Genomic DNA, 19,243 nt, shown 5'->3' on the forward strand with positions numbered 1-19,243 from the left:
ACTCTAAAACTTTAGTAAAAGGAGGCGAGAAACAGATCTCTCATCCTTCTTGTATACAGCTGCAGCTTCTGTTAGAAGAAATTTAACACTTCTGGCAAACCTGTAAATGTTTGTGGTTGAGAGTAGATTTTCCTGTAAACAAAGGTCTTAAGTTACCTAGAGTCTGCTGAAATGTTTTGAAAAAGATCAGTTTTGTCTGTTGCAAGTACAAAAATTAACTATTTAAAGAAAAAAAATCTAATTCACCTTTCACTACTGACATCCTGCTGACGTGTCGGACACCAGCTCCAACGACGGGGCACTGTCCCTGAACGGGACCCCTTGGAGCATGTTGTTTGGGATGGACCACCACCGCAGAGAGGTGATCAGAGTTCGGCACAGTGAGGACTTTGTATTTTACTCAATTTGGACAAAGAAAATAAATTGGTCAGTTTCATATTTCTGGTGGTCCTACATTAGCACATTTTTTTCAGCATTTATAAACTCTGCAGGGAAGGTATAAACCCAAAGAAGTTTTACTTTATTTCTTGTGAATTTTTAATATTGAAGCGACTTGACAGTGCTCTTTTTTAAAATTGGTCTAGAAGCAAAGCACTACAAGGATTATTTGGGGATTAAGCAATTACTGTACATTCATCTGCTGTTGCAAAATATATGAAGTACAATAAATACTCTAGTATTGCTTTATCAGACTTAAACATGCAATTTTTATAGGTTTAAAAAAGTAAAAGCAGGTTATTGTGGAAGCATAATTTTAGATCTATACTTTTTTTGGTGATGCGTTCATACTACTGATTGTGTGTCTTATCCTTGTACGATCTCACTGAGGTACAAGATGTTTAAGTGTTTTGTGCAAATTTTAGCCTTTTAATTAAATTTAATTAAATATGCAGGATATTTTTAATGTCATCTTATTATATCCCCTAGAGCAAACTTAGTCACCATCTTCTTGGTATACTTTTCCTTTTTCATTAAGATTTTACATTTCTTAATTTTCTACAGGCTTTTCTGCCCTGTCTTTCATAATTATTTCAGGTACTTTCACCCCATCAATTCACTCGTTGTATTGCAGATTTAAATTTTAACATCTTCCCAGGATTGTTAGCAATTTGAGTTACAATGGAGGAAAATAGAGTATTGTAGGTATATCTGCAAAAGCTCAGGATGAGAGCCTCACGCTGTTTCATCCTTTTTATATCCAAGGGGAATAGAGGGCAGAGGAGTGTTTATAAAAGGCATACATTGAGGCATACATTGGAAGTGGTTTTTGCTATTAAATATATTTTTATGAATTGTTCGGAAGAAAATATAAAGTCACTGCTGATTAAAAAAGAAAAAATGTGAAGAAGACCGAAACTGGTAGAATGGTAAAAGACTGCTCAGAGTGGTCAAGATTGCTTGGTAAACTGCGCTGCTTTAAACATTTTTTTTTTTTTTAAACCATGCCTTGGCTGTATTTATATTTAGTAACAAAGAATGTAGGTTACATTTACAGGATGGAGTGACTCTGGAAAGGACTTGGAGGTCATGGTGTATAACCCACTAAACATGCGCTCCCAATGTGATAAAGTGACAAAGAGAACTTACATGAGCCTTGGGTGTAGAAATGGGCCGGTTGACTAAAGTAGGGAGGTTGTGCCATAAACAGAGATAATAGCAAGACTTGCTGAGATAGCGTTCAGTCCTATTGTCAATACTTCAAAAAAGGATGTGGAAAAACTGGAAATGAGCTACAAGAATAGTTGATGATACCCTCTGTAAGACAGTTTTTCTGTATGTCTACACTACGAAATTAGGTCGAATTTATAGAATTTGGTTTTTTAGAAATCGGTTTTATATATTCAAGTGTGTGTCCCCACAGAAAATGCTCAAGTGCATTAACTTGGCGGAGTGCTTCCACAGTACCGAGGCTAGAGTCGACTTCCAGACCCATTGCGCTGTGGGTTGCTATCCCACAGTTCCCGCAGTCTCCGCTGCCCATTGGAATTCTGGGTTGAGATCCCAATGCCTGATGGGGCTAAAACATTGTCGCAGGTGGTTCTGGGTACATATAGTCAGGCCCCCGTTCCCTCCCTCCCTCTGTGAAAGCAAGGGCAGACAATCGTGTCGTGCCTTTTTTCCTGAGTTACCTGTGTAGACGCCATACCACGGCAAGCATGGAGCCCGCTCAGCTCACTGTTACTGTATGTCTCCTGGGTGCTGGCAGACGCAGTACTGCATTGCTACACAGCAGCAGTAACCCATTGCCTTGTGGCAGCAGACGGTGCAATAGGACTGGTAGCCGTCATCGTCATGTCTGAGGATCTAGCCCATGTATCAATCAGAGGCTAGACCAACCTGCTTGTTCCAATAAGAACAATTACTTAGGTGCACCATTTCTTATTGGAACCCTCTGTGAAGTCCTGCCTGAAATACTCATTGATGTAAAGCCATCCCCTTTGTTGATTTTAATTCCCTGTAAGCCAGCCCTGTAAGCCATGTTGTCAGTCACCATTCCCTCCGTCAGAGCAATGGCAGACAATCGTTCCGTGCCTTTTTTCTGTATGGACGCCATACCAAGGCAAGCATGGAAGCCACTCAGCTCACTTTGGCAATTAGGAGCATATTAAACACCACACGCATTATCCAGCAGTATATGCAGCACCAGAACCTGGCAAAGCGATACCGGGCGAGGAGGCGACATCAGCGCGGTCACGTGAGTGATCAGGACATGGACACAGATTTCTCTGAAAGCATGGGCCCTGCCAATGCATGTATCATGGTGCTAATGGGGCAGGTTCGTGCTGTGGAACGCCGATTCTGGGCTCGGGAAACAAGCACAGACTGGTGGGACCGCATAGTGTTGCAGGTCTGGGACAATTCCCAGTGGCTGCGAAACTTTCGCATGCGTAAGGGCACATTCATGGAACTTTGTGACTTGCTTTCCCCTGCCCTGAAGTGCATGAATACCAAGATGAGAGCAGCCCTCACAGTTGAGAAGCGAGTGGCGATAGCCCTGTGGAAGCTTGCAACGCCAGACAGCTACCGATCAGTTGGGAATCAATTTGGAGTAGGCAAATCTACTGTGGGGGCTGCTGTGATGCAAGTAGCCCACGCAATCAAAGATCTGCTGATATCAAGGGTAGTGACCCTGGGAAATGTGCAGGTCATAGTGGATGGCTTTGCTGCAATGGGATTCCCTAACTGGTGGGGCCATAGACGGAACCCATATCCCTATCTTGGCACCGGAGCACCAAGCCACCGAGTACATAAACCGCAAGGGGTACTTTTCAATAGTGCTGCAAGCTCTGGTGGATCACAAGGGACGTTTCACCAACATCAACGTGGGATGGCCGGGAAAGGTACATGACGCTCGCATCTTCAGGAACTCTGGTCTGTTTCAAAAGCTGCAGGAAGGGACTTTATTCCCAGACCAGAAAATAACTGTTGGGGGTGTTGAAATGCCTATCGTTATCCTTGGGGACCCAGCCTACCCCTTAATGCCATGGCTCATGAAGCCATACACAGGCAGCCTGGACAGTAGCTCAGCCTGTAGTTGAACAGCTCCTGACAAGTGCAGAATGGTGGTAGAATGTGCATTTGGACGTTCAAAGGCACGCTGGCACAGTTTACTGACTCTCTTAGACCTCAGCGAAACCAATATTCCCACTGTTATTACTGCTTGCTGTGCACTCCACAATATCTGTGAGAGTAAGGGGGAGACGTTTATGGCGGGTGGGAGGTTGATGCAAATCGCCTGGCTGCTGGTTATGCGCAGCCAGACACCAGGGCGGTTAGAAGAGCACAGGAGGGCGCGGTACGTATCAGAGAAGCTTTGAAAACCAGTTTCATGACTGGCCAGGCTACGGTGTGAAAGTTCTTTGTTTCTCCTTGACGAAACCCCCCGCCCCTTGGTTCACTCTACTTCCCTGTAAGCTAACCACCCTCCCCTTCTCCCTTCGATCACCACTTGCAGAGGCAATAGTCATCGTTGCTTCACAGTCATGCATTCTTTATTCATTCATCACACAAATAGGGGGATGACTACCAAGGTAGCCCAGGAGGGGTGGTGGAGGAGGGAAGGAAAATGCTACACAGCACTTAAAAAGTTTACAACTTTAAAATTTATTGAATGCCTTCTTTTTTTGGGCAATCCTCTGTGGTGGAGTGGCTGGTTGGCCGGTGGCCCCCCCCACCACATTCTTGGGTGTCTGGGTGTGGAGGCTATGGAACTTGGGGAGGAGGGCGGTTGGTTACACAGGGGCTGTAGTGGCAGTTTGTGCTCCAGCTGCCTTTGCTGCAGCTCAACCATACACTGGAGCATACTGGTTTGGTCCTCCAGCAGCCTCCGCATTGAATCTTGCCTCCTCTCATCACGCTGCCACCACATTTGAACTTCAGCCCTGTCTTCAGCCCGCCACCTCTCCTCCCAGTCATTCTGTGCTTTCCTGCACTCAGACATTATTTGCCTCCACGCATTCGTTTGTGCTCTGTCAGTGTGGGAGGACAGCATGAGCTCAGAGAACATTTCATCACGAGTGCGTTTTTTTTCTTCGCTAGCCTCTGGGAAGAAGATCCTGTGATCATTGAAACACATGCAGCTGGTGGAGGAAAAAAGGGACAGCGGTATTTAAAAAGACACATTTTATAAAACAGTGGCTACAGTCTTTCAGGGTAAACCTTGCTGTTAACATTACATACATACCTTGTAACGAAAGCACGTGCTCACATTTTGCCTCCCCCCACCGCGTGGCTACCCCCTCAACCCTCCCCTGTCCCCGTGGCTAACAGCGGGGAACATTTCTGTTCAGCCGCAGGCAAACAGCCCAGCAGGAACGGGCTCCTCTGAGTGTCCCCTGAAGAAAAGCACCCTATTTCAACCAGGTGACCATGAATGATATCTCACTCTCCTGAGGATAACACAGAGATAAAGAACGGATGTTGTTTGAATGCCAGCAAACATACACTGCAATGCTTTGTTGTACAATGATTCCCGAGTACGTGTTATTGGCCTGAAGTGGTAAAGTGTCCTACCATGAAGGACGCAATAAGGCTGCCCTCCCCAGAAACCTTTTGCAAAGGCTGTGAGAGTACATCCAGGAGAGCCGCAAATGCCAGGGCAAAGTAATCCTTTTACATGCTTGCTTTTAAACCATGTATAGTATTTTAAAAGGTACACTCACCTGAGGTCCCTTCTCCGCCTGCCGGGTCCAGGAGGCAGCCTTGGGTGGGTTCGGGGGGTACTGGCTCCAGGTCCAGGGTGAGAAACAGTTCCTGGCTGTCGGGAAAACCGGTTTCTCCGCTTGCTTGTTGTGAGCTATCTACAACCTCATCATCATCTTCTTCGTCCCCAAAACCTGTTTCCGTGTTGTCTCCATCTCCATTGAAGGAGTCAAACAAACACGGCTGGGGTTGTGGTGGCTGAACCCCCTAAAATGGCATGCAGCTCATCATAGAAGCGGCATGTTTGGGGCTCTGACACGGAGCGGCCGTTAGCCTCTCTGGTTTTCTGGTAGGCTTGCCTCAGCTCCTTAAGTTTCACGCGGCACTGCTTCGGGTCCCTGTTATGGCCTCTGTCCTTCATGCCCTGGGAGATTTTGACAAAGGTTTTGGCATTTCAAAAACTGGAACAGAGTTCTGATAGCATGGATTCCTCTCCCCATACAGCGATCAGATCCCATACCTCCCGTCCGGTCCATGCTGGAGCTCTTTTGCGTTTCTGGGACTCCATCATGGTCACCTCTGCTGATGAGCTCTGCATGGTCACCTGCAGCTTGCCATGCTGGCCAAACAGTAAATGAGATTCAAAAGTTCGCAGTTCTTTTCCTGTCTACCTGGCCAGTGCATCTGAGTTGAGAGCGCTGTCCAGAGCGGTCACAATGGAGCACTCTGGGATAGCTCCCGGAGGCCAATACCGTCGAACTGCGTCTACAGTACCCCAAATTCGACCCGGCAAGGCCGATTTAAGCGCTAATCCACTTGTCAGGGGTGGAGTAAGGAAATCTATTTTAAGAGCCCTTTAAGTCGAAATAAAGGGCTTCATCGTGTGGACGGGTGCAGGTTTACATCGATTTAACGCTGCTAAATTCGACCTAAAGTCCTAGTGCAGACCAGGGCAGAGAGAGACTTGAGAATTGCAATCTATTTAACGTATCCAAATGAAGGATAAGGGTTGACTTGGTTGTCTATAAATGCCTACATAAGGAAAAGGATCTGCTAATAAGGATCTGTTTACTTTAGCAGACAAAGGCATAACAAGATCCAATGGCTGGAAGCTGAAGCTAGACATATTAACTCTCTAGAAATAAGGTGCACATTTTTAACACTGATGGTAATTAACCAAGGGATGTGGTAGATTCTCCATCACTTGAAATCTATAAATCCAGATTAGGTCTTTCTAAAAGATACACTGAGCTACAGTGTATCTTTTAGAAAGAATCTTTTAGAATCTGTCTTTTAGAGCTACAATCAGAAGTATAGGTTCAGTGCAGGAATTACTGGTAGGAACTCTGCCTGTTATACAGCAGGTCAGAAAGGCCTTAAAATCTATAAAAAGCATCTCCCCTTTCCTATTCCAGCCTCTGAACTCCTTGGTACCTCTCTTCACATTAACTGATATAACTTACGTAAGAAGTATTTTTATTCTTAATTTGTGTCATACTATCTGCTGACCACCCACAAGTCTACCTCTTTATCCCTGCCCTTCCCCTCCTCTGTCTAGTGTCTTATCTCTGTCTGCCTCTTTGAGATTGCAGCTGGACATCCAATAAAATCTCTCCTAAACTACACTTATCTTTTCCCTCGACCTCTGTCCTCTTGCACCTCTCTTGTCATTGACACCGGTTATTCTTCCAGTCAGACCAAGGTGTAATCTTTGACTCTTCCTTTGTAGCCAGTGTTTTGCCAAGATCTGTTTCTTCTTTGTCTTTACCACTAAAAATCTGCTCTTTTCTCCCTATGTGGCCATCCAGCATCTTGGCAGATGAAAGGAGATGTGACAAAGTCAGTCCATCAAAGGGGCTTAGCAATGGTATGGGAAAAGAGCCTGATGCAAGTGGCAAACCTTCCCACAGTGGCCACAAGTCCCCTCACCAGATAGAATTTGAAGCATACTCTACTTCCTGACTTGCCTGCTGAGCTCTCTGATGGCTCTTTTTAACCCAGCTTCTCCAAACGGAATGATTTTGGGCAGGATTTTCCTAGTTGTCAGTGGAAATGCTGAATATCTTGAGGCCTTGGTTCATTCACCTTGTTGCTGTATTAGACCTTTGGCCTTCCTTTGTGTTGTGGGCAGTTCTTAGGTTGGCCATAAACCACAGCCTGCAGCACATTACCTTGAGGCATGCGTTCCTCGTGTCCCAAGCAGCGAAGCCCGCAAATATCCAGCGTAGTCTGCATGGAGTGTAGGCTGGTTCTCTCAATGATATCATTATTGGTGATCCGTTGGTCCAAGTAACTCCAAGGATTTTTCTAAGACAGCAGAGGTGGAAACTGTTCAATCTCCACTCCTGCTTGGGTTATGTAACCCAGCTTTCACAACTGTATAGGAGGGTACTAAGGACACAAGCCTGAATAAACAGACACCTTTGGCAAACTTACCTCACATATTTGCTAACCCTGAACACAAAGGTAACAGAAGCTTTGCTGATTCTAGCATCAAGTTCCCTATCAAGATTAAGTGAGCTAGTAAGAATTGAGCTGAGATAGAAGTGATCTGTGTTGTCCAGAGCCTTTGACAGTTAGCAGGAATGGCATCTGTAAGATCCTGTTGAAAACTGACTGTCCACAAAAAGTGCTCTTCCTATTCAAGGAGTTCCATGAGGGAATGAAGGCAGCCATCCAGTATTGAAATGAGGTCATCTGAGTTTTAGTATTGATACTGGTATGAAGGAAGGCTGCGTCTTGGCACCCACTGGCTTTGTCATCTTCTCTGTTATGTATTCCTTTAAAAATTATCAATATGGTGTATTAATTGAATCAGTGATGGATGGCAGCTTGTTTAGCATCAAATGATTCCAGCGCAGAAGGCATGTCAGCCAGCTTACTATTCAGGGTCTGCTTGTCACAGATGAGCACTTCAGGCTGCGTTGTGTATTGCTGTTAGAATATTTTTTCACTGGAACTTGTACCATCGTATCGGGGCAAAGCTACTCAATGGTCTTATAGGTATTTCTGTAGCACTGTGTACCCACCTCTCATTGTCTCCTAGAGTTCAAGCTATATTTCTAAGCAGCCGTGCCGTAATATCTTGCACACTTGGTTCTTATCTAGCAGCAGCTATTTGACTTTTGAGTCTTCGTAGTTTTGGTTCGTAGCAAACTTCATTATTTATTTTGCTTTACTACCGCAAAACCTAAGTGATGCTAATGTACTGTTCAGGTTTGGCTGGGCTGGGGAAAAGAATGGGTTTTACCAGAATTGACAGCATGGTGGATACTACTGGGTTATCCAGAAGATTGTAATTGTTCGTCTGAGCAGGGATCATTGTACTCAGGCTTTCCTATTTAAGGAGGAAAACCTGGTCATATGAGCAGTTACACAGAATTTGAAAAGCATTTAATATAATGGGAAATGGTTTGAAGACGGCATATGGACAGAGCTTTCTGACTCTTTTGAATGCTCTTCTCTACATTTAAAAAAAATGTTAACTTGCATTTTAAATTCTTACAATTTTGTATTTTTGGTGGGTAGCTTTATTTTTTTAAATACCATGCTAGAGAAGTTATACTCAACACATGTTTGACTTTATCCCTGAGGGATTCAGTAGTTGAATATATCTAGCAGTTAAAGTGATTCATATGCAATATTTAGGGAAACAGCTATGTATTTTTTCATAGACACAGTGCTCACTGTGTAGTGTGTACACAAATCAGGCTATGTCCAGTGGAATGCTTGGAGCTTATTCTTAATGATTGCTTTTGATTTCAGGTAACACAAGAGGAAGGCCAGCAATTAGCACGACAGCTTAAAGTAACGTATATGGAAGCCTCAGCAAAAATACGATTGAATGTAGACCAAGCCTTTCATGAACTCGTCAGAGTCATAAGGTAGGTCAACAGTGTTCTGAGGAAACTTAAAGAACTCGTGAGCTTTAACAGATAACAAACTGCTGTCTGGGAGAGAAAATACAATAAGGGATAATCGGGGCAAATTCTGCTTGCACAACTGCATTGCAAATGTTGACTGACTCTCTGCTGACCATGTGGGAAATCTGCATGTTAGGAAAGCAGAATATTTGAATGGGTATCAGCCACATGGGTTTGAGAGGAGAACTTTTTCCCTTAATCCCTCAAGATTTCTGGTGCTAGGTATTGAACATACAGTCAATGAAATCTGCTCATGCTTAAACAGTGTAGCCGGTATTCAGCAACTAAATATTGGCTTTGTGTAAAAAGCATACAACAAAACAAACCAACAGACTAAGGATTATGTAGTTATTCCTCCTTCACCTAGAGAACTGCCTTGTAAAACTCCCTTATTTGCTGCTCCTGTCTGGCAGGTGAATCCTATAGTGTTAGCACCTCTTTAACACAGCAAGAAGTCCAAAAAGAAAGTGCATACCTAGAAACTGGGTATGTACTTATCCAACAAGTTCTAATCTCATGTATAAAAAATAGCTTAATCAATGGTAAAACTAAATGCCTCTTGGAAGTTGTTGAACTTCCTTGGTAAAATATCTCCCTTTTTCTCCCATTCAAAAGACTGAGTGGATAGTCAAATTACATAATCCTTGAACAGAGCCTGTTAGACCAATATGAGGGGTTTTACTGAACACTTTTCCTTCCACTTTGTAGGTTTTTCAGATATAGAGACTGATGGCAAAAACGATCTTGCTGGCTTCTGTTAGTGTCACCACGGTGGGGGGGGGGGGCGCGAGTTGGATGTACCAGGAGGGAGAATTTTCTGTGTATGGAGAAAGGCAAATTGGGGAAGAGGCAGGGTAGTTGGAAAAGACTGGCCCTAAGCAAACTTCAGAGCGTGTATGCACATGCTTTTCATAAATGTTGCTTCATTACCGCACACATGCAGCTTCCTTTCCTTCCCCTGTTGACCACATGAGAGCTTTTGCTTTGAGTCAGATATTCACTTTCTACCTTTCCTCCCGGTCTCATCAGGCTTTCTCGCTCTCCTGTCATCCCCTTCACTCTCCCTACTGTAGCCTCCAACCTTTAACTCCCGGTGATTGCTGGTGCCCTTCAGCATAGCAGTGAGGAATACATTACAGGGGAGGAGGAGGAATCACTGCTGATTCCAGTACCACAGGAGATGGCTAACACCAATAGGACTTCGGAAGAGGAGACTGAGAGTGGTTTGGTCTAAAGAAAGAATTGAGGAAGAAGCAGCTGCAGGGTGTCATGTTTTAGGGAAAGGAGGGGAGGGGAAGCTGTGCATTTTAAACTCCATTAGGGCAGGCAAAGTTGCGGGTGTTTGTGGGGCAGGAGCATTCTCTTTTTCCTTCCCTGCGGTTGTGCCTATGGGCCTAAATAAAAAACAGTACCTGGAATAACAACCAGAAGTGACTAGGAAGGCAGTGAAACCCTGGACCACATACCTGTTTCCTATGGCCAAAGCTGGTAAGCAAGCAAAAAGTCCCCACCTTAGCTTTCTGAAGCTTTAGAGTATCAAAGAAAGCTCCATGTAGAGTGCAATGCAGTGATTCCAATAGGACGTCACAAAAGCATGGATAACTATGGTGAGTGTTATGTAATGTCCTCCTATAAGTACATGGAAAAAGATGGCTCAGGTTCGTAGTGTCTTCTGTCAGCATAGAGAGGAGTTCTGGAAAAGGGTTTAAAATTTCAATTGAAGGAAATTGCTTCCTTTGATGGCATCCTGCCTTCCAGAATCTGTCAATAACTGACCCAATTCTTCCCTAGTAGATTTTTTTAGTAGCTATCACTGACATGGGTCTCAGTAGTAAATTGAAGCTCCCATTGCACTTGCACTTACCCTCTGGGTGAAACTGGAAAAATAAATGTTATATTCACGATAGAAATACTGCTTTGGCACTTCAGGAAGTGCCTACCTGTTCTACCGAAAATCCCATAGCCTAGCCAAAGGGTGCTAACTTTTTTCCCAGCGGACATATTCTTCTTGTCTTATTAGTCATGAGGGTGATACAGTTTTGGTTTTGAGGCAAAGCCCCATCAGAGTAGGATCTTGCTGTAGTTATTCAGGTAGCATAAACACCATTTTTAAAAATCTGGTTTATAGGGTGGTCATAGGCCAGAGACAAGTTATATATTTTCAAGAGCTATCACAGATTATCCTTTCCTTTTTGGCAGAAAAGAGTAAAATTATAGAGCCTTCATTCATCCTCTACCATCAGGATTTTCCTCTTTATTCCTTAAATTATAATTCAAATTTGATTTCAATTTTAAATAGACATCTTTGTTTTCAAGTACCATTTCACTGCTCCAAAGAGGGTGAGTTATGTCATCACTTGGATGTTGAATAACTTCAGAACTAAACTTGTTGCTATATCAGTCAAGCTGGCTGTAAGTAACCCATTTTGAACCATTTAAATTGCATCACAGCAACTTACTCTGTTTCATGGAATTTCCCTTTTGGTTAAAGGAAAGCCCATGTTATTAGAAGCATTGTAAGAAGAGCTAACTAAGAAGTTTGATTTTTAATACTTGTTGATGTAGCTTCTAGAACCAGGCATGAATTATGATTATGTTGATCAGCTATTATGAAAAATATTATTGCTTATGCCCCTGGAAAGAACAGGGTTTGGGGGAATGTCTGTAAGATATGGTTTGCAGAGTGACAACATCTTAAAGCTTTATCCACAATAAATGGTTATTTAAGCTGTTAACATTGAGGTACAAATATAGGCCCATTGTAGTTGGTTACGGGCACAACACCCATTTTTACCTCTGAGCATGCCCAGAAGGGTAGCAGTATAACCTTACCTGAAAACCTTGCTGGGTCTGACATGAACTGATATAGTAAGTATGCCTAATAGTATTTACCAGCCGTATTTGTAATATCTCTGGACAGGGATTCTTATTTTATGTTTGTACAGTACCTAGCACACAGTCTCTAGGTGCTGCGGCAGTACAAATAATCTGAAAATCCTGGAACTTGTCTAGTCAACATAGGTAATGGTGGTTAAGACTAATTTTGCCAGAGGAAAAGCATCATAAATAAACATGCTAAAATATAGCGGATTTGAGTTAGAAATATATGAACTGAACTTTCATTTTTTTTAGAAAATTTCAAGAACAAGAGTGCCCTCCTTCACCAGAACCAACACGGAAAGAGAAAGACAAGAAAGGCTGTCATTGTGTCATTTTCTAAGAATCCCATGAATCAAGCTATCAACTGCCAGATTAATTTTTCTTTCCACCATTTTGCATCACTTTGGGTATGTCTAGCCTTTTGTGCCATGTCCTATAAATGGCCACCAAAATAGCCTTAGTCCTAGAGGCTGGCTGAATACAGTCCTAGAAGACGACTCAGTCATCTCAGGGCAGACTTCAAAGCAAAACACTAAGGCTGCTTCTTTAAGATCAGTTTCTATTTTTTCCTCCCTTTAAGAGTGTGCACCTTGAGGTGATGAAACAAAACCTTAGAGGACAAGGTGTTCAAGTGAAGCATAAAAGTTGTCTTATGTTAATTAATTTATTTTTCACTTCTGACATTTCATTAGCTACTATTAAGGAGACCTGCAATCAAAGTGTAAAGTGTATTTAATAAAAACGTGTATTGGCTTTTTGCCCTTCAGTTAAATTAGAGTTCAGCTAGCCTTAAGAAATCAACACTGAATTTCTTTGTCAGCAAAAATGTTTCAGCTCTTGTTTATGCTTCAGCTTTTTTTTCCAGTGGCCAAAAAGTCTACTTACTGTATTTATTTCACGGATCCAGAGTAGCTACAGGATTATTACTACTATTATAATGTGGTCAAATACCTGGGCTCATTCTGGACTAGCCATTTCAGTTTATTAGAAAAATTTCACATCATTGTTGGGGGGAAAAATTCATGTCTTCCTTTGATGTATTTCTGGGTAAGGGATTCAAGAAAACTAAAATTGTAGCTGTTTTTGTTTCATGTAATATAAAAAGATGGATTTGATCTTTCCAATGTCAGATGATTAAATGTTTTTGCTATATACTTTTATACATTATTTTCTTATCAAACTAGTTAACAAGTATTTTTATATGTTTGTAAGCAAATATGCTTTCACAGCATAACTTGTGTATATGTAAAGATGAATATTTAATTCTCACGGTTCACGTTTAACTGTCAAAATAATGCGAGATATGCTGAACTGTGGTAGAACTTCTCCTTACTGTTCTGTTTGTACCCAGCAATGGCCAATCATGTGCCTGCCCGACTTTCCTATAAAAAGTAAAGTTTGGCATGCTTTCAAGTAATGTTTAGTATCCCTTATAAAAGACTGACCATTATGTGAACTATATTAAACTGTAAGACTTTTAAATGACTGTTTAGTTTAACTGTGGATGGTTTTTGAATTTTGAGTTCTGTGGATTGTGTTTAAACAATTCAAGAGTATATTCCCTGATTCTGAAATACTGAGTGGTATTGCACAGTTGTCACCTTATTGAATGTGTCCAACAGTTCTATGAAGTTTGGTTATTAAGCATACCTTTGTATAACTTGAGGTGCTAGAATTAAAGATGATCTAACCATTATCAAGAGGTAAGCACATTGCACCTTTGTTTCTTTTAAAAACTGAATCTCTCCTTCGGTTGAAGGGTTAACAATAGCTGGAAGGGGGATAGGACAATACAGGCAAACTTTTAAATATTTTCAGCCTGAAATTTGGCCTATAATGTGAATGGACTTCAAGGATCTAAGTGGAAATGGCTTCCTGATTCAACTGACGCTGTGACCAGAGGCTGACACCAGAGGACTACAGAATGATAGTTCATAAAATAGATCACTCAAAATAAACTTCTTGTACTTGGCTATGTTTTGGCATATGCTAATTGTTGATTGCTCTGCCAATAAAAAAAATTCTATAATTCTGCTCTGGTAATAGAATCTTGAAGACAACTAGGTTTTGTGTAACAAGCCAGGTTAATACTAGGAGTGATGCTAGGAAACGTTTATAGTAGAGGAAATTAAGTTGCAGTAGGAAGCTTAAGTTGGCTCACTGACTCTGCATGCACACCATGGTTATTTTTCTGAGAAATGACTTAACATATTTTACATGATGTCTGTAAAACGTTATCAGTGGGCACTCAGTCATTATTTGAGTAACATATAGAAAATTTGAAATAAAAACTCTGTGGAATGTTTGGCAGATGTATTACATTCTCCAAGTCTAAGAAATGATGGCCTTTAGCAAAGACTGTGGGTTTTTATTTCTCAGATGTGTAAAGCACTTGGGATTAGGGGAAGGCCTTAAATGTAAGGTATTGCATTATGTTCATAAGCAGGCCTGCTGACAGAAATTCCGGGCCCCAGGGCCAGGGCTGTCCGTAGGGGGGGCAGGGCCCAGGGCAGAAGTGAAAAATTAGTCACAGGACCGCGGGGGCCCCCCAAAGCATGGGGCCCAGAGTGGTCTTGTGCACCTAGTTGCCCTGCGGCTTGCCTGGGCAATTTAAAAGAGACTGGGGCTCCCTGGCCACTGCTGCTACCATGGCCGTGGTGGCAGCCAGGGTCCCCTGGGCCCTTTTAAATCACCTGGGCCCCTGGGCAATTGTGCCGCCCCCCTCCCCAATGGCAGTCCTGTTTATAAGCTTCAAATTAAGTTCTCTGGAAACTTTCAACTTAGTGTGACTAAGTAGCCAGACTTGTGCACAATTTTTAAAAAGTTAAAGCTGCATGATTCTTCTTTTTTAATCACTTTTTTGAGATGTGAGGTCTTCACTATTTGGTAAATTAACCTCTAAAGTAAAGAGAAGATGCTCTTTCAGATCGGGCTGTTTTTAGCATGCCTGTCAGAGAGAGAGAGAGCATAAGAACTCTATGCTATTTCTTTCACACACACAGAGCCTTCTTTTTTTGCCACCGTTGAATGGAGCCTGGTAACCTGTTGAGTCTGTTACAGCATAGTAGTTATGTTTCAACTCAGCTGTAATAAGGTGAACACTGCTGGGGCTCCCAGAATCTTCTATGGCGGCACACTCTGTACCACAGTACCTAGACCAACATTCAAGCTTCAGAATGTAAGCCATCCACTACCTACAGGGAGGAGGATGGGGAAGTGAAATCTTCCTATATGCATGTTACTGCATAATTTAGTATTGAGAAGGGTTCACATATTCCACTGAAGGAGCCAGGATGTAGGACTTCTGTACTTCATCTAACAGTTTAATTCATAATGGCAGTTTCTGTCCACTTGTTCGCAAGCACAGTGCCCAACGAGCCTTTATCTGTTCATACAAGTAATGCGGTGGCAGAGAAATGGAGCAGCTTTTGTGCTGCTGTTCAGCAAGAAAAGCAAGTTGGTTACCTGGGGCCAAAGAGGTGTGGAATCGCTGCTCGTGTTGTGTAGACTTACCATAGGGCAGAAGGGACTGTGCCTTAAATACACCAGTGACTGGTTCATCATCTTGCACTATCTATTTCATAATCCCCGGTGTGATACCAAGAGTTCAAATGTAAATGATTTTCAAATAGAAAGTAATTGTCTAATAAAGTGATGCATAAAGTATATAAAAAGTCGACTGGCAGTGACCAAATTATCCAGGGATAAGTGGCCACCTCCTGGGTTTCTCTCTAGAATTCAATGTAGTTGATAATGGAATAATGCTACACTTCCCAACCTAGGGGATGGTGAGCTCAAGGAAAGGCTTTCTAAAATGGTTTGAACCCTTCCTTGTGGTTGACTTCACGAATTCAAATGTCATTAATATACAGGTATGTTGTTCACAGCTGATAACCACTGTTGCCCACTTTTTCTAGCATTTGGCTGAGATCAGGACATAAATGAGGTAGAGCATCCTGAAATTAAACTCCAGCAAGGCAGAAGTGGACAGAGGGAAACACTTCAAAAAGTTTGCTTTTTCTATCTCGGTCCCCTCTATTCCAGGAGACATACTCACAGATTATCAAGCCAGTCCATGATTTGGGAGTTTTGCTGGGCCATCTGAATAATTTTATTCTTTCTCCATCCTTGTTAAACTCAAGGTCTGGTTTCTTCTTTTCAAAGCACTGAATGGCCTGTCCTTAGGATACTGCCTCTCCCTTTAGGAGCTCAACCTCTGTGAAGTCATTGCTTTTCTAGAACACTGGAATGCTGGAGCAATGGGAAGCATTGTGGAATTTTTACCACAAGGGCAAAGCTTGTCTGCATAGGGAGTGGTGCTTTCTCTGAGGCGTGCCTGAAACTGTGGAGCGTTGCTCTCCCACAGGAACTCATACATACCCCAAACCTCAGTATGCTGTGGTCCGAATGTGAAATGCACTTTTTACCTTGCCTTGCTTAAGAACTACAGACACCAGTTTTTGTGCTAATAATAATCTACAGGTGTGGTGTTTTTTCTCCTCGGGTAGGGGGTGCATGGTGAAGAAACCCTGTCTGAGAAATGTTGGCCACCTTCTTTAACTCGATTCTGCAAGGTGCTCATATTATAGTATGGGGCATGATATGAAAAGTTAAGTAGAACCAACTGTTATGGATTTCTGTGAACTTGCCCACACAGGAGGGAGTTGCTGTGGTGGTTTGTATTTTTTAGATCTTCCTTAAGGACTATATCCCCCACAGTGTGTTGGCAGCTGGCTGTGCTCTGGATCCTAGCTCTGCAGCAAGCTAACCTTTCTGCTCTAAAAATAACACACTGTGATGAGGCGTTGCAGAGCTGTGCAAAGGAATGGAATGGATGTTCTTTCCTCTGCCTTTTCAATCTATCACTCTTGCCCCCTAAGAACAGAGCTGTACTAAGACCCTGCATGGAGCCTTGGTGGACTAGCTGTAGCCTAGATTAAGGTGTCAATTTAAAGGATAGGCCAAAAATAAATCTGTGACTGAGGAATTTTGTCAGGCTACTCCTTTCCTTGATTGCCATTTTAACTGGGGTGGTTCCTTTTGGACTAATGGTTCTTGCTTCTGCCTTCCTATGCTTCAGAATACTGGTTCTGCTATTCAAGGAGATTCAGTCCTTGCAGCTTGACCTTTGCTTAAGTTTCCCCTGGTTTCATTGCCAGTCTCCCAAGACAATGAGAGGGGCACCCTAAGCAACTACATAAGTGCACCCCGCTGACTATCCTCTTGAGATTAGTTGCCATAAAATGCCTGTCAGCAGCATTAAATGGCGGATATGCTGCAGGAAGGAGTATGCACCTATGAACTGCTGCATAGCTTCCCTGGGTTAGATGGACTGATTTAGTCTGGATTGGATCTAAAACATACCCACTTTAATGATTAGTCTTCTGCCATCATTTTTCCACGTGGCTGCATTCGAAGATTTATAAAGCTTTAGTCACAATTTACTATAACAAGATTCCTTCTCCCTTATGTGGAGCAATTAAAGCTTTTTAGAAATCCTGGTTTGTTTCCATGTTGAAATAAGCACATGAGGTAAACTACTGTCCGTAAAAGAGCTCTACTGCAGCAGTTGTCTGCATTTCTTACTGCTCTTTAGCAGGAATGTTGGTTGAAAAGATTCAGAAACCTGCCTTATATTCAACCTAACCTTTACCTTAACAGGGGGAAGGTTGTCCCCCCCCGCCCCCCCGTGCCACGTTTATTTCTATTCACTGTTGGTTAAGGGACACGGAAAAGCTACAATGTCTCACAGGGATGTCTGCTGCCAGGCACTCCCTCCCAGCTGGTCAAACCAGAGGCTGCCTGGTGCAAGAGGCAGCCTTTCCTCCTCTCTTCTCCCCAGCCCAAGTGACCGCCTTATTGCAGCACTGCAGAGGAAGATGGGTGGGAGGGAGGGAGAGACATGCTGTGGACTCTGATTGGTCTACCAGGCACATGGGCACAGCCAGCCAGACCCACCCACAAGCCTACCCTGAGTTTTGCCCACTTAAGAGAGAGGGAGGGCAGGCAAGAGGTGGAGACTAATAAAACCCTGTTTCTGGGAAAAGGTGCTCTGCCGATCAGAATCCAGCAGGGTGACAGCAGTTAGCAAGACTAACAGTTATGGTGAATGGGGGGAGAGGAGTCATGGGTGAGGGGGCAAGGGGTGAGCTTCCTTATAGTTTCTTCTCCTTCTTTCACCTCCATGATGGTTTTCCCTTTTGGGCTCTATGGATCGGTTCAGTGTTTTGCGTTGATGTCCAGGAATTCAGGCTTGAGGGAGGCGCTGCCAACGAGGAAGCAGTCTGTTACGCTGGGAGGCCAGTTCCTTGCAGGTGCCACCAGTGACTGAACCTCCATAGATGAACCGAGTGACAGTTTCAGACACATGCCTTTGTAGCCATCCCCTCAGCTTCTCATGACCCTCTGGAGCCTGCTGGGGAGTTGCAGTTTTACCAGTTCCAATAGCCCAAACTGGCTCATAGGCAAGAACCATCTTGCTCCAGTCCTTCATGTTATCGGCAATCACTTTGGTCTGTTCAAAAACCACCTTCTCTGTGATGCCAGCTTCTCTCTCATCCAGTTTCTCTCCAATGCAGGTGATGACACCAAGATCTTCAGCCAGGGCATGGGCCACCTTCTGCCCAATCAGCTCATCAGACTCCCCAAAAACATGTCTTCGCTCTGAGTGGCCCAGGATCACCCAGGTGGCTCTTATGTCCTTTATCATTGCTGGGCTGATCTCTCGTGTGAAAGCTCCCTTTGGCACCTTATAACAGTTTTGTGCTGCAACCGCAATCTTTGCATCAAGCTTCTGAAGGGTCTAAGAGGCAATTTGATCAGTCTAAGTACCTAGATGGAGAAAATTTCTCATAGTAAAAGGCTCTTTACTTTAGCAGACAAAAGCATAACCAGATCCAATAGCTGGAAGCTGAAGTTAGACAAATTCAGACTAGAAACTGGGTTCTATCTTAGTTCTATGATTTGTGCTAGGTTGGAACAGGGATCATAATTGTCCCTTCTGGTGTTAAAATCATGAGCAAGCTTTAGTATGACCTTTCATTAGGGCTCCTGCAGTGAGAATAACTAGCCAGTAGATCCTCCTGCCCCCCCCTCTGAATATTTTCAGATCAGCCGATTTTTGAAATGATAGACTCCAAGCAGGAACATGCTTGGGGAGCGGGTAGGTGTGAAGTGAATTCAGAAAAGGGAAGAGTTCGCAGTAAGTGGGGGGAAAACTGGAAGAGATAATAAAGGGAAAAAGTGAGAGGAAGGAGCAGCAGGATGGAGGAGAAATCAGGACCCATTCCTATTCCCAA

At 43.2% G+C, this 19,243-nt stretch overlaps 1 protein-coding gene and 1 pseudogene across 1 annotated transcript in view; one reads left to right on the top strand and one right to left on the bottom strand.

Moving 5' to 3' along the window:
• The window catches only part of RRAS2 (RAS related 2), a 78,325-nt gene extending 64,680 nt beyond the window's left edge, over positions 1-13,645 (top strand). The window contains exons 5-6 of the mRNA XM_073347461.1: positions 8,908-9,026; positions 12,198-13,645. Coding sequence (XP_073203562.1) covers positions 8,908-9,026; positions 12,198-12,285 — 207 coding nt within the window. The 3' untranslated portion in view covers positions 12,286-13,645. The remainder of the gene's footprint in view (positions 1-8,907; positions 9,027-12,197) is intronic.
• Positions 13,646-18,177: 4,532 nt separating this feature from the next.
• Positions 18,178-18,722, bottom strand: LOC140913828 (triosephosphate isomerase pseudogene; annotated as a pseudogene).
• Positions 18,723-19,243: the final 521 nt, after the last annotated feature.

This window comes from Lepidochelys kempii, chromosome 6 (genome assembly GCF_965140265.1).
Source record: "Lepidochelys kempii isolate rLepKem1 chromosome 6, rLepKem1.hap2, whole genome shotgun sequence".
NCBI lineage: Eukaryota > Metazoa > Chordata > Testudines > Cheloniidae > Lepidochelys > Lepidochelys kempii.